At 52.0% G+C, this 16,750-nt stretch overlaps 2 protein-coding genes across 2 annotated transcripts; both read left to right on the forward strand.

Annotated features, from left to right (window-relative positions):
- Window positions 1-395: 395 nt before the first annotated feature.
- On the forward strand, window positions 396-1,295 carry LOC100090342 (keratin-associated protein 5-2-like). Its single transcript, XM_029059709.1, has 2 exons — window positions 396-678; window positions 823-1,295. The coding sequence occupies exons 1-2, from the start codon at window positions 396-398 to the stop codon at window positions 1,293-1,295; spliced, it is 756 nt and encodes a 251-aa protein (XP_028915542.1).
- A 5,029-nt stretch (window positions 1,296-6,324) lies between these two features.
- Window positions 6,325-9,783, forward strand: LOC100090326 (keratin-associated protein 5-4-like). The gene is made up of 3 exons (XM_029059710.1): window positions 6,325-6,593; window positions 9,168-9,199; window positions 9,359-9,783. The coding sequence occupies exons 1-3, from the start codon at window positions 6,325-6,327 to the stop codon at window positions 9,781-9,783; spliced, it is 726 nt and encodes a 241-aa protein (XP_028915543.1).
- The last annotated feature ends 6,967 nt before the right edge of the window (window positions 9,784-16,750 follow it).

Genomic DNA, 16,750 nt, shown 5'->3' on the forward strand with positions numbered 1-16,750 from the left:
TTTATTGAGCTCTTACTATGTGTGGAGCACTGTACTAAGCACTTGGGAAGTACAATTCAGCAATACAGAGAGATAATCCCTGCCCACACCAACAGCCCACATCTCACCCCCCGCGGTGGCCAGAAGCCAGAGGGAAAGCGCCATTTGGATGTGGCTAATGAGCCCCATTGGAGAAGAAGGAAGCCACGAGAGGAAGGAGGTTTCTCATGGAGGAGGTGGTAAACAACAACAAGGAAGTGATGGGGTGTGTGTGAGAGTGTGCGTGTGAGCCCACGGTGATGGCAGCCCCGGACAGGACTATATAAGCCCACGGGGAGACGGACACCAGACAACTCACACTCTTCCACTCCAAACCGGACACTTTGGGACCACCTGAAACTCGATCGACACCAACCATGGGCTGCTCTGGAGGTTCCGGAGGCTGCGCGTCCGGCTGTGGGGGCTGTGGAGGCTGCGGCGGCTGCGGAGGCTGCGGTGGGGGCTGTGGATCTGGGGCCTGTGTCCCCGTGTGCTGCACGACCTGCTGTGTGCCAGCTTGCTGCAGCTCCGGTTGCGGCAAAGGAGGCTGTGGATCCTGTGGAGGCACTAAAGGAGGCTGTGGATCTTGCGGAGGCAGCAAAGGAGGCTGTGGATCCTGTGGAGGCAGTAAAGGAGGCTGTGGTTCATGTGGAGGATCCTGTGGAGGCTGTGGCTCATGCGGAGGCACTAAAGGAGGCTGTGGATCTTGTGGAGGCAGCAAAGGAGGCTGTGGATCCTGTGGAGGTGGTGGCTCATGTGGAGGCACTAAAGGAGGCTGTGGATCCTGCGGAGGCACTAAAGGAGGCTGTGGATCCTGTGGAGGCTGTGGATCCTGCGGCGGCAGCAAAGGAGGCTGTGGATCTTGCGGAGGCACTAAAGGAGGCTGTGGATCCTGTGGAGGCTGTGGATCCTGCGGAGGCGGCAAAGGAGGCTGTGGCTCATGTGGAGGCTGTGGTTCCTGCTGCCAGACCAGTTGCTGTGTGCCCTGCTGCTCCCAGACCAGCTGCTGTGTGCCCTGCTGCTCCCAGACCAGCTGCTGTGTGCCTTGCTGTGTGCCCTCCTGCTGCCAGACCAGCTGCTGTGTGCCCTGCTGCTGCCAGTCCAGCTGCTCTAAGCCCCCTTGCTGCCAGACCAGCTGCTGCGTGCCCTGCTGTGCCCAGACCAGCTGCTGTAAGCCCGCCTGCTGCCAGTCCGGCTGCTGTGTGCCCTGCTGTAAGCCCCCCTGCTGTGCCCAGGCCAGCTGCGCTCACCCCCTCTGCTGCCAGTGTAAGATCTAATGCCATTCATCCGGGTCTTTTCGAGGACATTCATCATTTCTCAATTTGGCAGAGATCACCCATCGATCAATCTATCAATCCTTCACAAATTTCTCCAAGTGAGCCCCTTCCCTCTCATCTTTCCTGACTTGGCTGAAGAAAGCAGGACTCCTCCCCAGACAGACAAACCCCAGCCGATGGAATCTCCCTCTGAAACCTCTAAATAAAGACTCTCCCCCTCTCCCCAAACCTGAATTTCCTTGTCTCTTCTTTGTGTTTCCCATGTGTCTCGCGTCTTCTGCCCCCTCAAATAATACCCAAATCCACACGCCTGAGGGCAAATCCGGGAGTCTTGAACATCCAAAGAACTTTAAGGCCCTCAATTCTCTTGCCCCCCTCCTACCTCACCTCACTGATCCCCTCCTACAACCCAACCCATACACTTTGCTCCTCTAATGCCAACCTTCACACTGTACCTCCATCTCGCCCGTCTAGCCGCCGACCTCTGGCCCGGAACACCCTCCCTCCTCAAATCTAACAAACAATGACTCTCCCCTTCTTTAAAGCCTTATTGAAGGCCCACCTCCTCCAAGAGGCCTTCCCTGACTGAGCACCCCCCTTGCCTTTTCTCGACTCCCTTCTGCATCGCCCTGACTTGCTCCTTTTGTTCTTCCCCTCTTTCCACCCCACAGCACTCTAGTGCCTAGAACAGTGCTTGGTACATAGTAAGCACTTAACAGATACCATCATCATCATCACTTATGTCCACATCTGTCATTTCTTTCTTTCTATTAATGCCTGTCTTCCCACCTAGACTGTGAGCTCATGGGTAGGGAATGTGTCAGTTATATTGTTATATTGTACTCTCCCAAGTGCTTAGTTTAATGCTCTGCACACAGTAAGCACTCAATAAATATGATTGACTGATTGAATGTTATTGCCATTGAGTTCTACTCATGGGGCAAGAGGAGGAGTCTCCTTACTGGGAAAGGAGAAGCCCCTCAGCAATCTTGAGTGAGCATTGGAGCTGAGGGGTTCTGGGAGAGGACGAAGGAGAAAGGGTCTCCAGTTTGGGGGTAGAGGCTGGGGTCCCTAAAGAGTGAGGCTCCTGATCCTGATGGGGGAGCACGGTAGGGAGGATCGGGGGCTGTTTCACTTCAGCTTTCAAAATCCCTGGTGGAAGATTCTGGAGGGGCCAAACCTGAAGCCTGGGCTTCCCCAGGAAACACTGAAGGGAATGTCGTTCCAGCCCATCATTAATTCATTCCTTCATTCAGTTGTATATATTGAGTGCTTACTCTGCACAGAGCACTGTACTAAGTGCTTGGGAGAGTACAATACAGCAATAAACAAGCGCATTCCCTGCCCACAATGAGCTTATAGTCTCGGGAGGGTGGTCGGGGGGAGGCAGACATTAATAGAAATAAATGACAGACAGGAACCTAAGTGATGTGGGGCTGTAAGGGGGGATAAATGAAGGGAGCAAGTCAGGGCGACTCAGAAGAGAGTGGGAGAAGAAGAAAGGGAGGCTTAGTCAGGGAAGGCCTCTTGGAGGAGATGGACCTTCAATAAGGCTTTGAAGTTGGGGAGAATAATTGTCTGTTGGATTTGAGACATCAAAGTTTCCCAGGGAAGGGAGGGCATTAGAGGAGAGGAAAGGAGGGTTTGGATACTTGTTAATCATTCATTTATTCATTAAAATCCCTTTCAATATTTCTGGCTTTTTAAAAATGGTATTTATTAAGCTCTTACTATATGCCAGGCACTGTTCTGAGCACTGGGGAAATAAGAAGAACTCAGATTGGACACATGGGGCTCACAGTCTTAAACCCCATTTTACAAATCGCCCCGCTCCAGTCTATTCTTCACTCCGCTGCCCGGCTCATCTTCCTGCAGAAACGATCTGGGCATGTCACTCCCCTTCTTAAACTCCTCCAGTGGTTGCCTATCGACCTCCACTCCAAACAAAAACTCCTCACTCTAGGCTTCGAGGCTCTACGTCACCTCGCCCCTTCCTACCTCTCTTCCCTTCTCTCTTTCTACCGTCCACCCTGCACGCTCCGCTCCTCCGCCGCCCACCTCCTCACCGTCCCTCGGTCTCGCCCATCCCGCCGTCGACCCCCGGGCCACGTCCTCCCGCGGTCCCGGAACGCCCTCCCTCCTCACCTCTGCCAAGCTAATTCTCTTCCCCTCTTCAAAACCCTACTTAAAACTCACCTCCTCCAGGAGGCCTTCCCAGACTGAGCTCCCCTTCTCCCTCTACTCCCTCTACCACCCCCCTTCACCTCTCTCTGCAGCTTAACCCTCTTTTCCCCCCATTTCCCTCTGCTCCTCCCCCTCTCCCTTCCCATCCCCTCAGCACTGTACTCGTCCGCTCAACTGTATATATTTTCATTTCCCTATTTATTTTGTTAATGAAATGTACATCGCCTCGATTCTATTTAGTTGCCATCGGTTTTTACGAGATGTTCTTCCCCCGACTCTATTTATTGCCATTGTTCTCGTCTGTCCGTCTCCCCCGATTAGACCGTAAGCCCGTCAAACGGCAGGGACTGTCTCTATCTGTTGCCGACTTGTTCATTCCAAGCGCTTAGTCCAGTGCTCTGCACACAGTAAGCGCTCAATAAATACTACTGAATGAATGAAAATGAGGTAACTGAGGCGCAAAGAAGTGAAGTGGCTTGCCCAAGTCACACAGCAGATAAGTGGCGGAGCTGGGATTAGAACCCATGACCTTCTGACTCCCAGGCCCATGTTCTCTCCTGGCCCATGTTATAAACCCATTTGGACATCAATACTCCATGTCTGCATTTGGAAGGGGGTCTCAGGGTTGGAGGGATGTATCACCTCAGGGAAGGGGAAGTCAGCGTGGCTCAGGAAAGAGCACAGGCTGGGGAGTCAGAGGTCATGGGTTCGAATCCAGGCTCTACCCCTTGTCAGCTGTGTGACTGTGGGCAAGTTACTTCACTTTTCTGTGCCTCAGTTACCTCATCTGTAAAATGGGGATTAAGTCTGTGAGCCTCACGAGGGACAACCTGATTACCCTGTATCTACCCCAGCGCTTAAAACAGTGCTCTGCACATAGTAAGCGCTTAACAAATACCAACATTATTATTATTAAGGGGGGGGGTCGGCTGTCTGGACCCCAGTACTCCTGCAGCTGTCCGGAATGCTGATCCTAGAGCCAAGGGGTGATGGCAGCAGCCCAGTGCAGTGAAGGAATCGGGTTTCTCATGGGGAAGTTCCGCAATTCTCTCCCCTTCTCTGAAGGCATGAACCAGAGAGAATGAGGGCCTTCATACAGGGTCTTTAGCTCACTGTGGGCGGGGAATGTATCTGTTCATTGTCATACTGTACTCTCCCAAGCGCTTAATACAGTGCACACAGTAAGCAGGGAAGCAGCATGGCCTAGTGGATAGAGAACAGGGCTGGGAGTCAGAAGGTCATGGGCTCTAATCCTGGCTCTGCCACTTGTCTGCTGTGTCAAGTCACTTCACTTCTCTGTGCCTCAGTTACCTCATCTGTAAAATGGGGATTGAGACAGGGAGCCCCATATGGGACAGGGATGGTGCCCAACTCAGTTCGCATGTATCCATCCCAGAGCTTGGTGCAGTGCCTGGCACATAGTAAGCTCTTAACAAATACCATCATCATCATCATCATCATCATCCCATTGAGTGCTTAATAAATATGATAGACTGTCTGACTGACTTGTGTCCAGGAGATGGTTGCAGAAATCTCCAGGTGGTTATAAGACTCCAGCGCTTAGTGCAGTGCCTGACACATATTAAGCAGTTAACAAATAACATTTTTTAAAATGATCCTCCAAGGAAGTCAAATGCAGTCAGTTTGGGGGAAACTTGGGAGGAGATGAAACCTCTCAGTGGGTGGGAGTGGGGTTCAGCCTCCTGCTGCTGTCCTGCCCCCTGTGTGCAACATGGCTCAGTGGAAAGAACATGGGCTTGGGAGTCGGATGTTATGGGTTCTGATCCTGGCTCTGCCATTTGTCAGCTGTGTGACTTTGGGCAAGTCATTTCACTTCTCTGTGCCTCACTGACCTCATCTATAAAATGGGGATTAAGACTGTGAGCCTCACAAGGGACAACCTGATTACTTTGTATCACTCTCCCCGCTCCACCCCAGGGCTTAGAACGGTGCTTGGCACAAAGTAAGAGCTTAACAGACACCATCATCATCATAGCTGTTTTGGGGAGTGTGGCCTAGTGGAAAGAGCATAGATCTGAGAGTCAGAGGACCTGGGTTCAAATCCCGACTCTGTTACCTGCGACTTGAGTGATTGAAGGGTTGACTAAGAATTTGCCTATGCCTTCGTTTTCTCATCTGTAAAACGAGGTCGATGTGAGACAGCGAATGAAGGCAACCTTATTAACAGGGTCACACCAGGGTTTATCACAGTTCTTGGCACCTAGTAAACACAACAAATATCACTGGTACTGTTATTATTGAGAGAAAAGCCTTCCCTGACTAAGCCTCATTTCCTCTTTTCCCGCTCCTTTCCGTGTCACCATGACTGGCTCCCCTTATTCATCCCCCCTCCCAGCCCCACAGCACTTACTGTCCATATTTACTGATTGATATTAATGTCTATCTCCCCCTCTGCACTGTAAACTCACTGTGGACAGGGAATGTGTCTGTCTACTGTTTTATCGTACTCTCCCAAGCGCTTAGTACAATGCTCTGCACACAGTAAGTGCTCAATAAATTTGATTAAATGAATGAATGGATCCACACTCCGCCGCTGACCATGGTGTCAGCAGCCACATGGAGGAGGCCCGCTGTGGTCATGGAGAAAGTGCCTCTTGGATAAGGATAATGAGCTCCAATTGAGGAAGAAGTCACAAGGGGACAAAGATGTCGCAGGGAAGAGGCGATAAACAATAACAAGGAAGTGGCAGCGTGTGTGTGAGCAGTGAAGGCAGCCCCGAGCCGGACTTTATAAGTCCACAGGGAGAAGGACACCAGACACCTGACACTCTTCGACTCCAAACCAGACACTCTGGGGCCACTTGAAACTCGACCGACGCCAACCATGGGCTGCTCTGGAGGTTCTGGGGGCTGCGCGTCCAGCTGTGGGGGCTGTGGAGGCTGCGGCTGCTGCGGAGGCTGTGGTGGAGGCTGTGGATCTGGGGGCTGTGTGCCTGTGTGCTGCACGACCTGCTGTGTGCCAGCGTGCTGCAGCTCCGGTTGTGGCAAAGGAGGCTGCGGATCCTGTGGAGGCTGTAAAGGAGGCTGTGGATCTTGCGGAGGCAGCAAAGGAGGCTGTGGATCTTGCGGAGGTGGTAAAGGAGGCTGTGGTTCATGCGGAGGCTGTGGTTCCTGCTGCCAGTCTGGCTGCTGTGTGCCCTGCTGCTCCCAGACCAGCTGCTGCGTGCCCTGCTGTGCGCCCTCCTGCTGCCAGACCAGCTGCTGCGTGCCCTGTTGCTGCCAGTCCAGCTGTTGTAAGCCCACCTGCTGCCAGACCGGCTGCTGTGTGCCCTGCTGTGCCCAGACCAGCTGCTGTAAGCCCTCCTGCTGCCAGTCCGGCTGCTGTGTGCCCTGCTGTAAGCCCCCCTGCTGTGCCCAGGCCAGCTGCGCTCACCCGCTTTGCTGCCAGTGTAAGATCTAATGTGTTCATCGAGGCCTTTTCCAGGACATTCCCCAATTCTCGGTTTGGCAGTGATCACCCATCGATCAATCAATCAGTCCTCTGCAAAGTTCTCCTTGCGAGTCCCTTCCACCTCATCCTTCCTGATCATCACTAAAGAAAGCAAAACTCCAGCCGATGGAGTCTCCCTCTGAAACCTTTAAATAAAGACACCCTCCCTCCCCGACACCAAACTTGCATTTCCTTGGCTATTTATTGTTTTCTCTGGTGTCTCGTGTCCTCCACCTCCAAAAAATGCCCCCATCCACATACTCCTGGGAGCAGGTCTAGGGGTTTTGCATGTCCAAAAGACTTCGTGTTATTGCCATTGAGTCCTACCCATGTCAAAGTCCCTTGAGCCAAACTTGGGTTTTTCAAAACCTTAGGACCAAGACCACCAGAATGGGCACTGCTTGGGATAGGGTGCAGGGTGGGGGATCGGGAAAGAGGTAGGGATGCGATGTGGTCTGGGACAGGAAGAGGCACCAGGAAGTAAGTCCCTGAATTGGGTAACAAGACAATCCTGGCCACGTCTTTGCGTTCCCTGAGGCTTCTGGGGGAAAGCAAGAGGGCGATGGAATAAGGATGGCCTACGCCCAACCCCGGGCCATGTATGGGGTGGGGCTGATGGGATCAGAGGATGCTGGTATGGATTCGCTACCACCTGACAAATGGCCAGTGCCCGAGAATCTGGCTCCAGAGTGGCAAGAGCCTTGACAGGTCCCCTAAGCACCCACCTGTCCCCAGCCCCGAGTTGACCATGCCCCACCGGGACGCCAAACACACCAAGTTGAGGGGAGACTGGTTAGGACACAACCCTCCTCAGGGGTCGGGAGCACAGTCCAGTTTCCTGCAGCAGAGCCGCCCCCTGTCCGCTGTGGTGTCCGGCCCAGAAGGGGGAAGCCCCCAGGAGCGCCAAGGCCGGAGCGATGAAAAATCTCCCTGCTGTTGGGATCGTCTGGCCCTCTCACAGCTCCAAGACACTGACTCCGTGGCCAGGAAGGGCCGACACCATCCAGCTCGTAACCACAGGCCTCTGGGCGACCAAAAAGTGACCGGCAGTGTGAAGCTCACATCGTCCCTTGGCTGTGATGGTTGTCCAGTCCCGATGAGGGTTTCCACTCAGCCACAGGACAGAACTTACACATCCCTCAGCTCTTCTGCCAAATTCAACACCCATCGCCGCCTTTCAGTGGAGGTTCTTCTTTGGGCTCTGTCGATTGGGCAGGCCGTGGGGGTCACCTTGATTTGGGGCTATGACCCGATGGTGTCTCCTGGATCAGTCAGTCATACTTATTGAGCCCTTAATGTGTGCAGAGCATTGTACTAAGCGCTTGGGAGAGGATGATGCAATCGAGTTGGTGGACACTTTTCCTAAGCACAGATTCAGGCTAGAGAGGAGCTTTGAGTCTACAGTCTGGATGAGGGTCTTTCAGGGGGCAGGTCCCCAGATCACCAGACTGATTTACTGACGGGCACAGTCTTGACCTTATTTTGGCAGAGATGTTGGTGGGAAGATTTGGAGGGGAAGAGGGCGGTGATGGTGACCACAGGGGACAGGAGATGAGGACAGAGGCACTGTTGTTCAGCTCTGGTCATTCAGACTCAGCTCTCAGGACCTTTGCCGGCCAGCCTCACCCCACAGAGCACTGCGGGGGGAAGTCACACAGCAACGATGGGTCACGGTCTCTGCTGGAGAGGTGGAAACGGGAGCCACAAGAGGCGACGAGTGTGGCACAAGTCAGGCCCGGGCGGCCTCCCAGCATCCCCCCAACCAAGGGAGGCCCTCAACAGGAGCGATGAGATGCCCACGGTGCCCTATGGGCCGACAGCTGTGACCAACAGTCATGTGGATGAGCCCCTCGGGAGAACGGTGAAAGTGTCAATCGGACATGGATAATGAGCCCCGTTGGAGGAGGAGGAAGCCATGAGTGGATGAAGGTTTCCCAGGGAAGAGGCGATAAACAACAACAAGGAAGTGACAGTATGTGTGTGTGTGAGTCCTTGGTGACGGCAGCCCCGGACAGGACTATATAAGCCCACAGGGATAAGGACACCAGACAACCCACACTCTTCTGCTCCAAATCGCACACTCTGGGACCACCTGAAACTCGACTGAACGAAACCATGGGCTGCTCTGGAGGTTCCGGGGGCTGCTCGTCCAGCTGTGGAGGCTGCGGCGGCTGCGGAGGCTGCGGAGGCTGCGGTGGAGGCTGTGGATCTGGGGCCTGCGTGCCTGTGTGCTGCACAACCTGCTGTGTGCCAGCGTGCTGCAGCTCCGGTTGCGGCAAAGGAGGCTGCGGATCCTGTGGAGGCTGTGGCTCATGCGGAGGCGCTAAAGGAGGCTGTGGATCTTGTGGAGGCTGTGGCTCATGCGGAGGCACTAAAGGAGGCTGTGGATCTTGTGGAGGCAGCAAAGGAGGCTGTGGATCCTGTGGAGGCTGTGGCTCCTGTGGAGGCTCCAAAGGAGGCTGTGGATCTTGCGGAGGTGGCAAAGGAGGCTGTGGCTCCTGTGGAGGCTGCGGTTCATGCGGAGGCGGCAAAGGAGGCTGTGGCTCATGCGGAGGCTGTGGTTCCTGCTGCCAGTCCAGCTGCTGTGTGCCCTGCTGCTCCCAGACCTGCTGCTGTGTGCCCTGCTGTAAGCCCACCTGCTGCCAGACCAGCTGCTGCGTGCCCTGCTGTGCCCAGACCAGCTGTTGTGTGCCCGCCTGCTGCCAGTCTGGCTGCTGTGTGCCCTGCTGTGCCCAGACCAGCTGCTGTAAGCCCTCCTGCTGCCAGACCGGCTGCTGCGTGCCCTGCTGTAAGCCCCCCTGCTGTGCCCAGGCCAGCTGCGCTCAGCCCCTCTGCTGCCAGTGTAAGATCTAATGCCGTTCCCAGGGGCCTCTTCCAGGACATCACCCGATTCCCAGTTGCAGAGCTCACCCATCCATCGATCAATCAATCTTTCTTTTATGGTATTTGTTAAGTGCTTACTATGCGCCAGTCACTGTAATAAGCACTGGGGTAGATACACATCAATCAGGTTGGACACAGTCGCTGCGCCGCATAGAGCTCACAGTCTTAATCCCCATTTTACAGAGGAGGGAACTGAGGCCCAGAGAAATGAGGTGATTTGCCCCAGGTCACCCAGCCGACAAATGGCAGAGCCGGGATTGGAACCCAGGTCCCTCTGACTCCCAGACCTGAGCTCTAGCCATAGGCCATGCTGCTTCTAATCAACTGAATCCGTCGTCCCCCAGTTCCCAACGTGAGCCCCCTCCCCACTATCATTCCTGCCTTGGTTGAAGATGGTGCAATCATTCATTTGTATTTATTGAATGCTTACAGTGTGCAGAGCACTATACCAAGCGCTTGGAAAAGTCCAGAGCAGTAATAAAGAGAGACAATCCCTGCCCACAGTGCAATCAGGCCCTGGATGGACAAACCCCAGCAGATGGACAGATGGACAGTCGGAGCCTGCTCTCTCTCTCTCTGGCCACTCCTCAGGGTGGGCTCTGAGCTCCGGGATTCCTGGCCCTGGGATCGTTCCCTCACTAGGGGCTTCTTTCTCCCTCCCTGGATACGCTCCATTCCTGCCTCCTGGGTGTCTATAAGCTGAGGACCCTTCACTGGGGACTGAGCTCCAAAGCACCCCCCTCCCAATCCTCTAAATAAAGACCTCCTCCTTCCCCCAAACTTGCATTTCTTTGGCTTTTCATTCTGCTTCCCAAGTGTCTCGTGTCCTTCTTCCCCTAAACCAAGCAAGGCCTCATCCATGCTTTCCTAAGAGGGGCCTGAGGGTCTCAGAACTCCCCCGCTCCTGCTGCCCCCAGGAAGCACATTCTCAAATGGTGCAGAGCCAAAGTAGTGCTCTTTAGTCAATAATAACAATAATAATAATGGTATTTGTTAAGCACTTACAATGTGTCAAGCTAATCAATCCCCATCCCGCATGGAGCTCCCAGGTTTCAACCCCATTTTCAAGATGAGGGAACTGAGGCACAGAGAAGTGAAGTGACCGGCCCAAGGTCACCCAGAGGACAAGTGGCAGAGTCGGGATTGGAACCCGGGCCTGAAAGTCAAAGTCCAGGCGCGGTTTCTATCCACTAGGCCATGCTGCTTTTCGGCTTTTGCCAATCCATGGTGGGCTTTCCCGGTGGTCTCTCCCCTGACACCTCTGCTCTCTTCTATTCCCCTTCAAGCCCTCCCCATAACACCTCGCGCCACCCCAGGGCCGAGGAATATGGGGAAACAGGCTGGGTTGGGGGAAGGGGTTGCCATTGGATCCTTTCAACCTTCAAGCTCATCAATGATCTCTTATCACATGAAGTAACTTGGTGTAGCAAGTAAAGCAATGCTCTGGGAGTCAGAAGGGCATGGGTTCTGATCCTGACTCCGCCACTTGTCTGCTGTGTGACCTTGGGCATGACACTTCACTTCTCTGGGCCTCAGTTCCCTCATCTGTAAAATGGGGATTAAGACTGTGAGTCCTATGTGGGACAGGGATTCTGTCCAACCTGATTAATTAGTCTACCCAGTGCTTAGAACAGTGCTTAGTACATGGTAAATGTTTAACATATTATTATTATAATGTTGGTATTCGTTAAGCGCTTACTATGTGCTGAGCATTGTTCTAAGCGCTGGGGTAGATACAACCGGTTGTCACATGTGGGGCTCACGGTCTTAATCCCCATTTTACAGATGAGGTAACTGAGGCACAGAGAAGTGAAGTGACTGGTCCCAAGTCACACAGCTGACAAGTGACAGAGCTGGGTTAGAACCCACGACCTCTGACTCCTAAGCCCATGCTCTTTCCACTGAGCCACATGCTTCTTTTATTATTGTTATTAGAGTTGGGAGGAAAAAGTGAAAGTCCCCCAGGCCAACCTACCCCAGTCTGGGAGCTGGGAATCAATCAGTCAATCAATCAGTCATATTTATTGAGTGCTTACTGCTTGCTGTAGGCTGGGAATGTGTCTATTATTATACTGTCCTCTCCCAAGCGCTTAGTACAGTGCGGTGCTCTGCACACAGTAAGGCTCAATAAATATGATTGAATAAATGAATGGATGAATAAATGGATGCAGAGCACTGTACTAAGTGCTTGGGAGAGGACAATACAACAGAATTAGCGGGACATTCCCTACCCACAATAAGCTTAAGCCTAGAGAGGGATAGGGCAACCTTATTTTCCCCGCAGCTCTTTTTTCTCAGTCACACAAGTCCTACCTCACCTCCTACTTCAACTCGCTTCTCTCCTACAACCCAGCCCACGCACTTTGCTCCTGTAGTGCTGACCTTCTCACTGGGCCTCCCATCTCACCTGTCTTGCCGCCGACCCCCGGCCCATGTCCTGCCTCTGGCCTGGAACGGCCTCGCTCCTCAAATCCCACAATGATTCTCTCTTCAAAGCCTTTCTGAAGGCCTATCTCCTCCAAGAGGCCTTCCCAGACTAAACCCCACTTTTCCTCATCTCCCACTTCCATCTGCATCACCCTGACTTGCTCCTTTTGATCTTCCTCCCTCCCAACCCAACAGCACTTACGTCCATACCTGTCATTTTATTTATTTATATTCACGTCTGTCTCCCCTCTTCGAGACTGTAAACTCATTATGGGCAGGGAATGTCACTGTTCATTGTTGTACTGTTCTTTCCCAAGCGCTGCTCTGCACATAGTAAGTGCTCAGTGTCTGTTTATTTGTATTGATGTCTCTCTCCCCCTCTCTAGTCTGTGAGCTCATTGTGGATAGGGATGGTCATGCTTTTTTGCTGTAGTTTGCTTTCCCAAGCGCTTAATACAGTACACTGCACACAGCAAGCGCTCGAGAAGCAGTGTGGCTCGTTGGAAAGAGGCCCGGCTTGGGAGTCAGCGGTCATGGGCTCAAATCCCGGCTCAGCCGCTTGTCAGCTGTATGATTTTGGGTAAGTCACTTCACTTCTCTGTGCCTCAGTTCCCTCATCTGTAAAATGGAGATTAAGACTGTAAACTCTACACATGGGGCAACCTGATCACCTTGCATCCTCCCCAGCACTTAGAACAGTGCTTTGCACATAGTAAGCACTTAACAAAAGCCACTATAATTATTATTATTATTATTAGTGGAAAGAGTACGGGCTTGGAAGTCAGGGGTCATGGGTTCCAATCCCAGCTCATTCATTCATTCATTCATTCATTCAATCGTATTTATTGAGCACTTACTGTGTGCAGAGCACTGTACTAAGCACTTGGAAGTGACTCTGCCACTTGTCAGCTATGTGACTTTGGACAAGTCACTTTACTTCTGTGTGCCTCAGTTCCCTCATCTGTAAAATGGAGATTAAGACTGTGAGCTCCGCTTGGGATAACCTGATAATAATAATAATAATAATGGTGGTATTTGTTAAGCGCTTACTATGTGCAAAATGCTGTTATAAGCACTGGGAGGGATACAGGGTGGTCAGGCAGTCCCATGTGGGGCTCACAGTTTTAATTCTCATTTTTCAGATGAGGTCACTGAGGCACAGAGAAGTGAAGTGACTTGCCCAAAGTCACACAGCTGACAAGTGGCGGAGCCAGAATTAGAACCCATGACCTCTGACTACCAAGCCTGGCTGAGCTTGAGTCGTGCTGATTACCTTGTCTCTCCCCCAACGCTTAGAACAATGCTCGGCACATAGTAAGCGCTTAACCACCGCTATCAGCAGCGTGGCTCGGTGGAAAGAGCCCAGGCTTGGGAGTCAGAGGTCATGGCTTCGAACCCCGGCTCTGCCACTTGTCAGCTGTGTGACTGTGAGCAAGTGTAAGCCCGTCATAGGGCAGGGACCGTCTCTATCTGTTACTGATCTGTCCATTCCAAGCGCTTAGTACAGTGCTCTGCACATAGTAAGCGCTCAATAAATTCTATTGAAAGTCACTGCACTTCTCGGCTTTGGAGTAAGAGGTCATGAGTTCGAATCCCAGCTCTGCCACTTGTCAGCTGTGTGACTGTGGGCAAGTCACTTCACTTCTCTGTGCCTCAGTTACCTCATCTGTAAAATGGGGATTAAGACTGTGAGCCCTACGTGGGGCAACCTGATTCCCCTGTGTCTACCCCAGCGCTTAGAACAGTGCTCTGCACATAGTAAGCGCTTAACAAATACAAACATTATTATTATTATTATTCTCAGTGCCTCAGTTACCTCATCTGCAAAATGGGGATTAACTGTGAGCCTCAGGTGGGACAACCTGATGACCCTGTATCTCCCCCAGCGCTTAGAACAGTGCTCTGCACATAGTAAGCGCTTAACAAATACCAACATTATTATGATTAATAAATACGATGGAATGAATTCAATGAACGAGTGGATGAGTGAATGAATATGTCAGATGGCCGGTAGAGGGCGCCCGCGTCCCGGCAGGACGGGCCTGGCCCCGCCCACTCTCCAGACCACGCCCCCTTGTGGCCAGGCCCCGCCCCCTGCAGCGACCATCCCCTCGCTCCAGCCGGGCGTTCTGGAAACCCTGGCCCGGATCTCCGGCTCCCGAGGAACGGACTCGCCACCACTCAGTCATTCATTCAATAGTATTTATTATTAATAATAACAATGTTGGTATCTGTTAAGCGCTTACTATGTGCACAGCACTGTTCTAAGCGCTGGGGGAGATACAGGGTCATCGGGTCGTGCCACGTGGGGCTCATAGTCTTTCATCCCCATTTTGCAGATGAGGGAACTGAGGCACAGAGAATAATAATAATAATGTTGGTATATGTTAAACGCTTACTATGTGCAGAGCACTGTTCTAAGCACTGGGGGAAATACAGGGTAATCAGGTTGTCCCACGGGAGGCTCACAGTCTTCATCCCCATTTTACCGAAGAGGTAACTGAGGCACAGAGAAGTGAAGTGACTTGCCCACAGTCACACAGCTGACAAGTGGCAGAGCCGGGAATGAAGTGACTTGCCTAAGGTCACCCAGCAGGCAAGTGGCGGAGGCGGAATTAGAACCCACGTCCTCTGACTCCCAAACTGGGGCTCTTTCCACTGAGCCACCCAGCTTCTCTAATGTTGGTATTTGTTAAGGGCTTACTATGTGCAGAGCACTGTTCTAAGCGCTGGGGTAGATACAGGGTCATCAGGTTGTCCCACGTGAGGCTCACAGTCTTAATCCCCATTTTGCAGATTAGGTAACTGAGGCACAGGGAATTTAAGTGCTTAGTACAGTGCTCGGCACACAGTAAGCACTCAATAAAAGCGATTGAATGAATGAACCTGATTAGGTTTTATCTAATCACTTAATAAATACCATGAAAAATAAGTCCTCTATAAATACTATTGATTGACTGAGATTGAGGGACTTAAAGCCGGTGGTGAGGCATTTCTGTTGGATGTGGAGGCGGAGGGGCAACCACTGGAGGTTCTTGAGGAGCGGGGAAACATGGACTGAATGTTTCTGTAGAAAAATGATCCGGGCGGCAGAATGAAGGCACGGGGAGAGGCAGGAGGCAGGGAGCTCAGCGAGGAGACCGATACGGAATCAAGGCAGGAAAAGGAGAAGTGCTTGGATCAGCACGGTGGCCGTTAGGATGGAAAGGAGTGGATTCTGCAGATATCCAGGAAAAACCGACTGGGTTTGGCAAAAGATAGAGTCATCATCAATAATAATAATTTAATAATAACAATGTTGGTATTTGTTAAGCGTTTACTATGTGCAGAGCACTGTTCTAAGTGCTGGGGAGGATGCAAGGTGATCAGGTTGCCCCACGTGGCGCTCACAGTCTTAATTCCCATTTTACAGATGAGGTAACTGAGGCACAGAGAAGTGAAGTGACTTGCCCACGGTCACACAGCTGACAAGTGGCAGAGCAGGGATTCGAACCCATGAATTCTGACTCCCAAGCTCGGGCTCTTTCCACTGAGCCACACTGCTTCCGCACTTACTGTGTGCAGAGCACTGTACCAAGTGCTTGGAATGTACAATTCGACAACAGATAGAGACAATCCCTGCCCAATGACGGGCTCACAGTTTAATCGTATTTATTAATAATAATAATAGTGATGGTATTGGTTAACTGCTTACTATGCGCGAAGCACTGTTCTAAGCGCTGGGGGAGATACATGCTAATCAGGTTGTCCCACGTGGGGCTCACAGTCTCCATCCCCATTTTAGAGATGAGAGAAAGGAGGCACAGAGAAGTGAAGTGACTGTAAGCCTGTCAAAGGGCAGGGATTGCCTCTATCTGTAACCGATTTGTACATTCCAAGCACTTAGTACAGTGCTCTGCACATAGTAAGCGCTCAATAAATACTATTGAATGAAAGTGTCTTGCCCAAAGTCACACAGCAGACAAGTGGTAGAGCTGGGATTAGAACCCACATCCTCGGACTCCCAAGGCCTTGCTCTTTCCGTTAAACCATGCTGCTTTATTGAGAGCTTACTATGTACAGACCACTGTATTAAGTGCTTGGGGGAGTACAACAGAACAATATAACAGACATATTCCCTGCACAAGACGAGCTTACAGCCTAGAGGGGCTGACAGATATTTATAGAAATAAATGACGGATATAATAATAATAATAACAATAATGGTAGTGATATTTGTTAAGCGCTTACTGTGTTTCAGGCACTGTACTAAGCACTGGGGTGGACCCAAGCAAATCGGTTTGGACACAGTCCCTGTCCTACACAGGGCTCACACTGTCAATCCCCATTTTACAGATGTGGTAACTGAGGCACAGATAAGTGAAGTGACTTGCCCAAGGTCACATGGCAGATAAGTGGTGGAGTCAGGATTAGAGCCCATGACTTCCTGACTCCCAGGCCCACGCTCTTCCCACTGTGCCATGCTGCTTCTCTAAGGGACATAAGTAGTGTGGGGCTGGAGGGGGGATGA

This window comes from Ornithorhynchus anatinus, chromosome 3 (genome assembly GCF_004115215.2).
Source record: "Ornithorhynchus anatinus isolate Pmale09 chromosome 3, mOrnAna1.pri.v4, whole genome shotgun sequence".
NCBI classification, from domain to species: domain Eukaryota; kingdom Metazoa; phylum Chordata; class Mammalia; order Monotremata; family Ornithorhynchidae; genus Ornithorhynchus; species Ornithorhynchus anatinus.

Bases quoted from the DNA above. Each gene is read 5' to 3' on its own strand.
- LOC100090342 (XM_029059709.1), top strand. From the start codon at position 396: ATGGGCTGCTCTGGAGGTTCCGGAGGCTGCGCGTCCGGCTGTGGGGGC. The intron at 679-822 runs GTGGAGGCTGTG...GCACTAAAGGAG, and splicing joins TGGTTCATGTGGAGGATCCT to GCTGTGGATCCTGTGGAGGC.
- LOC100090326 (XM_029059710.1), top strand. From the start codon at position 6,325: ATGGGCTGCTCTGGAGGTTCTGGGGGCTGCGCGTCCAGCTGTGGGGGC. The intron at 6,594-9,167 runs ATGCGGAGGCTG...TGTGTGCTGCAC, and splicing joins GGTAAAGGAGGCTGTGGTTC to AACCTGCTGTGTGCCAGCGT. The intron at 9,200-9,358 runs GTTGCGGCAAAG...GATCCTGTGGAG, and splicing joins GCCAGCGTGCTGCAGCTCCG to GCTGTGGCTCCTGTGGAGGC.